This window comes from Lithobates pipiens, unplaced genomic scaffold, assembly GCF_037356315.1.
Source record: "Lithobates pipiens isolate NorthernLeopardFrog02 unplaced genomic scaffold, aLitPip1_a1.2 Scaffold_8, whole genome shotgun sequence".
Classification (NCBI taxonomy): Eukaryota; Metazoa; Chordata; class Amphibia; order Anura; family Ranidae; genus Lithobates; species Lithobates pipiens.
Genome location: NW_027507903.1, coordinates 103,075,684 through 103,086,824, shown reverse-complemented (window position 1 = coordinate 103,086,824; position 11,141 = coordinate 103,075,684). Strand labels below are relative to the sequence as shown.

At 44.0% G+C, this 11,141-nt stretch overlaps 1 protein-coding gene across 1 annotated transcript; it reads left to right on the top strand.

Annotated features, from left to right (window-relative positions):
* The first annotated feature begins 5,094 nt into the window (after positions 1–5,094).
* Positions 5,095–8,211, top strand: LOC143962583 (olfactory receptor 5AP2-like). The gene is made up of 2 exons (XM_077471860.1): positions 5,095–5,173; positions 6,825–8,211. Exon 2 carries the CDS (start codon positions 6,912–6,914, stop codon positions 7,842–7,844), a length of 933 nt encoding a protein of 310 aa, XP_077327986.1. The 5' UTR covers positions 5,095–5,173; positions 6,825–6,911; the 3' UTR covers positions 7,845–8,211.
* The last annotated feature ends 2,930 nt before the right edge of the window (positions 8,212–11,141 follow it).

Below are 11,141 nucleotides of genomic sequence, written 5' to 3'. Positions count from 1 at the left end.
GTGGATTTCTTAAAGGAGGACTGCCTTGACTTCCATGATCTGGAATATTCCCGACCCGGTCTATAGCTACGGGCCTCCCTGGCCTGCTCTTGATATTGCTTTTTAGGAAAAAATCTCCTCTGGCTTTTTAAACGTCTATCCTGAGGAAGAAACCCCGACTTACCACCAGTGGCCCGGGTTATGGCATTATCCAATTTATTCCCAAAAAGGGAAGAACCCTCAAAAGGGATACGGCACCACACCTGTTTAGACGCTGGATCAGCCAGCCAGGGACGGAGCCAAAGGGCCCGTTTGGCGGTTACAGCTGAAAGCATAACCCGAGACACTAGGCGGATGATGTCAATCGAAGCCTCCCCCAGAAAAGCCGATGCAAGCCGTAACTCCTGGATAGGAGAGTTTTTAGCGACTTCATCCGAAATGTTTCTGAGGGTATCATCCACACCGTCCGTCCAGACTTCCATGGCCTTGGACATTGCCGCTAAAGCCAATGCTGGTTTGCATGCCATACCAGCAGTGAGGTAGACTCTCTTTAAATCGGAATCAATCTGCCTATCTAAGGCATCCTTGAATGAAACTGTATCTTCCAATGGAAGGGTCACATGTTTTACTAGTCTCATCACCGCTGCATCCACGAGTGGAGCTGATTCCAGATACTTGACCTCATCCTCCTTAAAGGGATATAACCTTAGGACTTTTGAGAGCATACTATTCTTTTTCTCAACTTTACTCCATTCATCCGTGATGACCTCACCAAGTTCAGACAGGAATGGAAAGTTAAGACGCTCCCTTTTAAGTTGCTTAAAATACTTCCTCTGTTTGGAAGGATTATCCACCTCATCTTCCCAGTTCAAAGCCTCTCTGATAGCCTTCACCAAGGGGGAAAGTAAGGCAAAGTCAAACCCCACACAGGGACTATCTTCCTCAGATTCACTGTCTGATGCAGCAGCTGAAGGGTGGCTTGTTAGAGAGGACTCCCAGAGCTCTTGAGCATGCGACTCCCTGACTGGTGACTGAGGTGATTCTGACTGAGGCACAGGGGTCTGACTGGCCCCGATCCCCTTGAGGGATTCTTTCACCACTTTTTCCACAAGGAATCTTAGTTGCTGGTCCGTACCCCCTCTCTCACTAGAGGCTTTGGAAAAGCAGAGGTCACACAGGGATTTCCCAATAGGAACTTGCGATCTGCATCCCCAGCAAGTATTAATAACTGAGCGGCTGGAATGAGCCCTGGAGGAGCGAGAACGATCTTCGCTACAGCGCCCGGATCTTGAGGGTGAGCCGTGATGTTTAGACTTAGAATATGAATGCCGGTGGTAAGACTTAGAAGAATCGCTTCCTCTATGCGTTGAGCTGCGTTGCTGTTCTGATCTAGATGGGCTAAGACAGAGATAGAAGAGACATACAGATAAGGAAAGATAACAGGCTGACTAATACCGGACCCCCCCCCCTACTTCCCCACCTAGACAGTACCTATTATGAGAGGGCTGGCCACATACAGGCGGAGGTGAGTCCATATCTCTAGGGGTTTCCATAAATGCTGCAAAGACATATAAGTAAGGCTGAGAGCACCATACACACACACGCCCACCCCCCTCTTCCCAGAAGGCCACCTACCTCCACAGAAGAAATCCTGGACAAGGGGAAGTCACGTAATAACCTGCAAGCATTCCCAAAGCTTGCAGGCTATTTTCTATGTTTAAATAGGGCGCCTTAGTGACGTCATCACCGCGTCCTGTGCGCCGCTACTGTGCGCCTCGTTCCTGTGCCGTACTCGCGCATGCGCAGAACGAACGTATCTAACGAAAAACCAGGAAGTGAGCGGCGGCTGGAACGCAGGCTAATCCAGCCGCCATGCCTATACCCACATACATGGACACACAAAAAACGAACGGAAATGAAGGAAAAGGCAAGCAACAAACACAAACTGCTGCCATGAAAAAGAGGAACAATCTTACCGCTCCCACACGATCGTCTCCAGGCCGAAGGTAAGAACAATAAATACCGGACTTCTCAGGGCAAAATAGGTCACCTGCTATTTAGCTGGGCTATCCGACCGAATGCGCAGCCTGCCTGCCAGTGGCTAGGCTCCTGGCTTCCTCCAGCGCTTATATCCAATGCCCACTCCATACCCCGCTAGTAGCTAGGGCTTAACAGAGTCATGCGACAATTCCATCCACAGTCGCTATTCGGCCAAACCAACAACGGAACCATGTGGGAGCAATCTTCAGGTAGAAAGACCGTAATGGGTACTACGGAGGAGGACAAAAAAAGAACACGGCCATGGGCAGGGAGCAAAGATTTATGGGAGTGGTGTCCTATAGGGTAGTGGAGGCGGGACTTAACCCACACGTTGCTGCCATGGAGTCTGTCAGGAAAAGATTTTTCTTCAAAAGACTCTTTATGCCCCTTAGAAAATATGTAGGAGTGTTTTCTTTCCAATATGCAGTAATTTTGTTAGTGTTTTCACTATCCTAGTGCTCTAGGGCCTCCAAAAATGTGATAGGTAGTGAGGAAATTAGATGTGTGATTTATGCGTAATGTATGCTCCTTGAAAGCCTAGAGATAATCTTTGGATTTTGAACACCTCTATGTGGCCAGGCTGTGAAAACATTGCACACATGTGGTATTGTCATACTCAGGAAGAGTAACAAAATGTGTTTTGAGGTATAATTGCAAGTATGCCTATGTCCCGTGTGAGAAATAACTTGTTCAAATTAAAATTTTGTGAAAACACCTTAAAAAAAATCACCATGCCTTTTATTGAATACATTGGAGTGTCTTTTAGGGCCTCAAGAACTTAGGTAGGAAGTCAGTAGCTCTGTAATGATCAATTTTCATATATACAGTGCCTTGAAAAAGTATTCATACCCCTTGAAACTTTCCACAATTGGTTATGTTACAACAAAAAACGTGACAGACCAATACAAAGTGGCACATAATTGTGAAGTGGAAGGAAAATGATAAATGGTTTTCAACATTTTTTGCAAATAACTTTCTGAAAAGTGTGGCGTTACAATTGTATTCAGCCCCCTTTACTCTGATACCCCTAACTAAAATCTAGTGGAACCAATTGCCTTCAGAAGTCATCTAATTATTAAATAGAGTCCACCTGTGTATAATTGAATCTCAGTATAAATACAGCTGTTCTGTGAAGCCCTCAGTGGTTTGTTAGAGAACCTTAGCGAACAAACAGAATCATGAAGGCCAAGGAGCACACCAAACAGGTCAGGGATAAAGTTGTGGAGAAAAGCAGGGTTACGTTATCAAAAAATATCCCAAGCTTTGAAAATCTCATGGAGCACTGTTCAATCCATCATCTGAAAATGGAAAGCGTATGGCACAACTGCAAACCTACCAAGAAATGGCCGTCCACCTAAACTGACAGGCAAGGAGAGCATTAATCAGAGAAGCAGCCAAGAGGCCAATGACAACTCTGGAGGAGCTGCAGAGATCCACCACTCAGGTGGGAGAATCTGTCCACAGGACAACTATTAGTCATTGTTACATATCTGGTGTGACCAGAGCTGTGTGGACAGCAACAAAGGAACAAACGCAGATAAGGTGAAAATATATAATTTATTAAGATAAGTGAATAAATACAACCACCTCCAATATACTATAATGTGTCACCAAACAACCACCAACATAAACCCACAAATAGTGAAAGACAAATATATACAAGTAAAGGGGAATACCGGAATCATAAACAGGGCCAGGCCAGGGTTGACAATGGGGGTCAGAAGCTGGGGAAGGAAGACAAACAGGACAAGGAGAGGGTCCAGGGTTCAGGTAACAGACAGGAACAGGAACAGGAACAGGTTCAGAGCTTCACAGCTTCACAGGCTCAGGGTCAGGGCACAAGGAAGATACCAAGGCAAGGCATCAGTGTGTCTGCCAGGTACTTATACACACCTCCTGCAATTACTCAGGTGACGCCTAATTGCAGGAGATGATGTCGGCCCCACACTGCCAGGAACCACCCACTGGTGGACACCAGTACTGCGGCCCAAGGATCATATAATACTACTAACAGAGGAAGGCTCCCCTGGCAGTCCCAGACTGCCAGGAGACACCTGCTGGTGGACCTCAGTACTGCACGCCAAATGTCAGACAGTATCATCAGCGGGTGGAACCTTTCCTGACAGTACCCCCTCTCAAAGGAGCAGCCTCCAGATGCTCCAACTAGACGTTGTTGAGAAAAGTCCATGATATCAAGCCGGATAACAGATGTATGTACATCACGCCGGGCAGCGGGCACATCAAGGCAGACAGCGGACTCCAGGTCCTGGAGCTGGGAAGCAGGCTCTGGGTCATCGAGCTGGGCAGCAGGCACGGGCACATCAAGCTGGGCAGCAGGCATGGGCACATCAGGCATGGGCACATCAGGCTGGGCAGCAGGCACATAAAGCTGGGCAGCAGGCACCGGGACGCCAGGCTGGGCAGCAGGCCCCAGAACATCAGGTTGGGTATCAGGCATCGGGACATCAGGCTGGGTAGCAGGCACCGAGACGTAAGGCTGGGTAGCAGGCACTGGGATGTCAGGCTGTAGTGAATTAGCTGGTGCAAAGGCAGGTTGGGTTACTGGCAGGATCAAATGGGTAGGAAAGAACTTCCGTCTCTTTTTAGGTTTAGCTACTGGAGTCCTATAGGCAACTGCAGGACTGTAGGTAGGGAATGAAGCAGACTGGAGAGGAGGGTTGGAATAAGGCAGGGAAGAGGTAACAGTAGCTGGGGGAAGTTCTTGAGGGATTGCAGGCAGTCGAGAAGAGACAGGTGAGTTAAAGGTAGGGTAGGTGCAGGGAGTATAAACTGGGTATTGATATTTGGTGGGAAGCAGGGTGTACTGAGCTGTGACTGAAGTTTCCATGGGTGAAGGGGTAAAAGAGATTTGGGCTGGCAGGTGTCTGATGGCAGAAGTGGTAAAAATAAAAAAGGTTTACAATCACTTTGACAACAAAAGAGAATTTCCTAATAGTCACTAGTCTACATCCATGTGAGGCTCTATAATTGCTTAACATAATATCTCAACGGACTGTTATCTTAATTGGTTGCTTTATAAATACAGTGTGATAAGGCTATACTGGGAAAACTGAACTTATCTGAGCATTGTGAGGTATATATGTGAGTGTGAAAAATTTATAATATTCATTGCAATTAGTGACACAATGCTAAAGTAAGTAGCTATTATATAATGCCTGGGGTACAATTAGCAGTTTAGATGCATATTATATCAGCAATACATTGTATTCATTACTTACATTCAAATGTGAACAATCTTCAATTTATTCATCTAAAAAGGTCTAAATGTGCTAATTTAGTGATACAAAGATGGTGAGGAAAGTTTGTATGTTACCCTACCTGCTCTGTCAGCACTGGAAAACACTGCAGATTACAGAATGGAATAAGTGTAAATTTGTTTTTGCTTTCTTCTGCAATCAACTACCACAGCACAGATGAGAAATAGTCGTGGAATCTGGAGGGTTTAGTCTCCATTCATTATTTTCCCCAAAAGAACAATTCTTATCTTCAAAGGTGACTTTTATTTTCAGCCAATGAGTCCAGTGAAATTTGAACGTTATAGTCACATGGCTAAAAATAAAGACTCTAAGCCCTTGTACACACGGTCGGACATTCCGACAACCAAATCCGTCGGATTTTGTCCGAAACTGTTGTATACACACGATCGGACAAAGTTGTCGAAAAATCCGATCGTTCAGAACGTGATGATGTTATTTTGTTACGACAAGACTACGTTCAGGCTAGTAGCCAATAGCTTTGATGTAGGAATTTGTTCTGAACATGCGTGGCACTTTGTCCGATTGGAATTCTCTACACATGATCGGAGTATGTCCGATCGGAGCATTTTGTCAGAAAATTTTACCAACAAGTTGGAAAACTTGGTCCGTCGGATACTCCAACGGAAACAGTCCGATAGAGACCACACACAGTCGGAATATCCGACAAAACGGTCCGATCGGACACATTCCGTCGGAATCTCCGACCGTGTGTACAAGGGCTTATACTTGTGTAAAGATTTATGATGTTGTTGAGCTTTTTGAGTGCTATGAGTAGTGGGAACTGTATTTATGTGTTCTAGCTGAGATATTTCATTAGAGCAAAAAATACATAAATATACATAGTTATATACTGATTTCTGCAAAAAAGCATTGAAGTGGATGTAAACCCAATTCACGAAATTTGAGCTGGGCACATATATCTACAGTGTTTTTTTTATCTCTCTTCAAAGCACTATGTCCCGTAGCTGTCTCCTGTTCCATTCTACTGTTATCAGCCTAACAACTCCTGATACATTCTCTGTCATATATGATAAAAGCAGCCTGAGTTTTGTGTTGGGAAGGATGCTATAAGTAGATTAGCACTGAGCTGAACGATTCAACGAATAGAGCTAAAAGTCTCTACCTATGAGGAGGGGGGGGGGGGGGGTGCCTTTCCTCCAATCAGCTGTCTTGGCTGTATACCCAGGCTTCACTGCAGTGCTAACCAGGAAGAGAAAATCTCCTAACATGATCTGAACTTTCTAAACAGTATATAAATATGACATCAGCTATACATGTAAAATGTATGTAGGAGGATTTGTTTCATCTCTGTGTATCATCTGAGGCTGTTCACTTCATATATGTGAGGGTTTACATCCACTTTAAGTTCACCTAAGGTATGTTAAATGGGCCACCTAACCAGTATTACCATATGTCATTTTTTTACATGCTATAAATATTATTTAGCACACCTTGAGTAATATTGGATCTTGAAGAATTGTTTATACTATTGATAAATTATATTTACTCTTTTACTCTTTTATATAGACAGGACCGGTAACCCCTCAGTCAAATTATTTTTTAAAAGGCAAGAAATAAACACCAAATCCAAAAGTTTTGATGTAGCGGAAAAACATGAATCTCAGGAATAGTACACATGTGACAGAATTTATCCTCTCTGGTCTATCCTCTGACCCGAACCTTCAGCTGCCTCTCTTTCTACTCTGCCTCTCAGTGTACATGGTGACTCTGCTTGGAAACTTTATGTTAGTTTTGGTAATTTTTGTGACTCCTCTTCTTCAAACACCAATGTACACCTTCCTAATGAACTTATCCCTTATAGATATGATTTATTCATCAGCTATTACCCCAAATGTTATGGTCAATATCTTCTCTATAAACAAGACAATCACCATCACTGGATGTGCCACACAAATGTTTCTTTTCATAGATCTTGCAGGCTCTGAAGTCATGTTACTACCCGTCATGGCCTATGATCGCTATGTAGCCATATGTAAGCCATTGTATTATGCCAAGCTTATCAACCGGGCAACCTGTTTTCAGCTCCTCTCATCAATATATACAGCAGCATTGGTGAATGCATTATTACACACATATTGTGCATTTACGTTACCATTCTGCAAGTCGAATCGAATCAATCATTTCTTCTGCGATATCAATCCTATTTTAAAATTGTCATGTAAAGATACCTTTGTTAATCAAATGTTGGCATTTGTTGTTGCTGGATCTCTTGAAGTGGGCTCTTTCTTATGTATCATGACATCATATATCTGTATTTTAGGGGCTCTATGCAGAATTGGCTCTTCTAAAAGAATCAAGCCACTGTCTACCTGTGCCTCTCACTTTACCTGTGTAGCAATGTTTTACTGTCCAGTTTTCTTCACCTATCTACGTCCAAATTCAGCCTACTCGGTGGAGCAGGACTGGGTGGTGTCTGTGTTCTATACATTGATCATTCCAATGTTAAATCCCATAATTTATAGCTTGAGGAACCAAGATGTAAAACAAGCTCTGACTAAACTGATGACATCCACCATGGTCCCCTGATTCAGTGCTACTGAATGTCCCTCAAACAACCCATTTTGAAGTCATTTTTTTTATGAGGGAGACCTGGGAAAGTAAAAAGTTTTTGCTAATTACTAATTAAATTATTTTAAATCCATTATATTACCGCATATACTCGAGTATAAGCCGAGTTTTTCAGCACATTTTTTATGCTGAAAAGCCCCCCACCCCCCTCAGCTTATACGCGAGTGAGGGTCCCACATAAGAAAAAAAAGTCCAGAAAATGGAGCCGAAAAAGAGAGGGGCCGTGCCGCTGGGTGCCGCACATGTATACACCCACCCAATGCCCCCCTGTCAGTTTCCCCTCCTCTTCTCACAAGTGTAATGTTCAGCCTCCCCAGTACCTGGTAGCGTGATCTCATGCTGTGTGTCAGAGATCTGAATCGCCATGCAGCCGCTGTAACGATGTCCCACCTCCTAGATCGCCTCTTGTGATAGATGGCACACTGATCCAATGCTAGGAATCATTGTGTCGTGTGTCATAGGAGGTGCAACATAGTTACAGCGGCTGCACGGCGATTCAGATCCAGCTCTAACACACAGCGTGACATTGTGACATCGCATTACCAGGCACTGGCAGGCTGTACCTCATGTGCACTGGCAGGCTGTACATGATGGGCACTGATAGGCTGTACATGATGGGCATTGGTAGGCTGTACAAGATGGCCTTTGGTAGACTGTACGTGATGGGCACTGGTAGGCTGGACATGATAGGCACTGGTAGGCTATACATGATGGGCACTGGCAGGCTACATCTCATTGGCACTGATAGGCTGTACATGATGGGCACTGACAGGCTGCATTTCATGGGCACTAGTAGCATTTCCCACCCTAGACTTATACTCGAGTCAATATGTTTTTCTATTTTTTTGTGGTAAAATTAGGTGCCTCGGCTTATATTTGGGTTGGCCTATACTCGAGTATATACAATAATTCTTGGTAGTAACATATCTGACCCCATGGCAGTGTAAATAAGTTGCAGATAATTTCCTCAATGCCCAACTGAACAACAGAGGTGCAGAAATATCTGGTACCTGTCAATGCCAGACAGTTTTGAATGAGGTGCCCAGTTTTTCATTGAAGATCTTTTAAAGTACCTGCTAGGTGCTCAGAGGCATGTGGGCTAGTATGCCTTATCCTTTATTTCTTTTTTATAGGCTTCATTATTAAAAGATGAGTAAACCGAAGATAAAAAAAAGTAATATATTGCAGCTTATCTTACATGTGATGGCTGCATTCGTTTTCATTTTCCTGGCTAAGAAAATTTTTATCAAGTAAAGAAAATACTTATTTGCGCAGTCACAAGGGGAGATTTACTAAAACTGGTGCTCACAGAATCTGGTGCAGGTGTGCATAATAACTAATCAGCTTCTAGGTTAAGTTAAAAGCTGATTGACTACCATGATTTCTGTGTGCACTAGTTTCAGTAAGGCTCGGTTCACACAGGGGGCGACACGAGGCGACACGACTTGCCGTGCCGCGACCTGACAAGTCGCCCCCGTTCTGTACTACGGAACTGTTCTAAGAGGAGCGACTCGAGTCGCTCCGACTTAGAAAAAAGGTTCCTGTACTACTTTTGGGCGACCTCGGGCGACTTGCATTGACTTCTATACAGAAGTCATTTGCAAGTCGCCGCTGAGGTCGCGGCAGGTCGTGGCAGGTCGCTGCACGGCAAGTCGTGTCGCCCCCTGTGTGAACCGAGCCTTAATCTCCCCGTCAGTACCACTCCAGGCCAGTCTTGCCTGCTGTCACTGACAGTCAATTCAAACCAAAAATGGGTGATGACACACCAGTAAAGTCCAAGCAAAATACTTTAAGGCCTCATGCATACTGGACATTTTTACAGCTGCTCCTAGAGGCATCTGACGTTTTTTCTTTCCTGCTTCTAAACGCCTCTCCATGTTACCCTATATGTACATGCACACATAGGTTTTTAGCAGCGTTTAGTTGCAGGAGTTTTAGAGGCAGGATAAAAGCCCTTCTGCCAGTGTGTCCAGGAGCAGCAGAGTTTGGGCAGGAAAAATGCTTGACGCTACTACAAGCTGCTAAAAGCTTCTAAACAAGCCTAAAAGACAGTGCTTGAGTATTAATTAATTTCAATAGCCACAATAAAATGTTTATTCTGGCCAATGAAATTAATAAATGCCCAAAAGCTTGACGCCTGTAAAAGCTCCTAAAAGCTTTGGACACTTTTACAAGCATCAGGCATTTTTTCTGGTTAAACGCTGCTTGCTTCTAGGAGAGTTAAAAAAAAAAAAAAACATCCTGTGTGCATGAAGCCTAAAAATTCTAATGCATGGCACAACAGGACACATTGACACAGATTGGGATCTTGTACACATTCAAGTCTTAAAGCATTATTAAACCCAAAAACAAAAATGTAATACAGTAAACACCTTGGATTGCGAGCATAATTCGTTCCGGACACATGCTTGTAATTCAAAGCACTTGTATATCAAAGCAAATTTACCCATAAGAAATAATAGAAACTCAGATTATTCGTTCCACAACCATTTATTCACAGGTCTTTCAGTTTATAGTCCATATAAAAAGATTATAGCAATGTGTGCAATGCAATTGTGTAACCATAAAATGTCCATCCACAAATGGAAGCCTCCACAAGAGGATTAGAAGCAAGGGGATTGAAAAAAATGGCATGGGTTCCCCCCAAGTCCATTACCAGGCCCTTTGGGTCTGGTATGAATATTAAAGGGAAGTAGTGTCGCCCTTTTTCTCCCCTCTTTTTTCAGGATATTTTTGGTACCTGTGAATACTGACGAGTGGGACTTTGAAGCTGTGGAAGTGCCTAGAGATCATCCCCGGCTGTGAACCTATCCCTGTGATTGGGACCTCGTCATCACACCTAAAGACAGTCATCTGGGACCTTGCCATTGTACCCAAGGACAACCATCCATGCGCATTTGACCCACTGCCATATGGTATGTGTGTCTACCTCTGCTGGTAAGAGAACCTCATTGAGTGTTTTAAGCATTGATGTGCTCTGTGTCACAAGCGTTAAATCATTGTGCAGTCACCATCTCCGAGACATTACGGTTGATCTCGATTCGTATTTTAATCCTCCAGACAGACTTGTATTTACCAGTTTCATATTGGTCACTGGACTTTCACTTGCATATTGCACACTATTGTTCACTTTGTGATTTTGAGGAAACAGCTGCCTGAACTCAAAAGGATGGGCATTATTAGAGAGTCCCAGAGTCCTTACGCCTCTCCAATAGTGGTGGTAAGGAAGAAGAACCTGTCCCTGCGGCTGTGCAT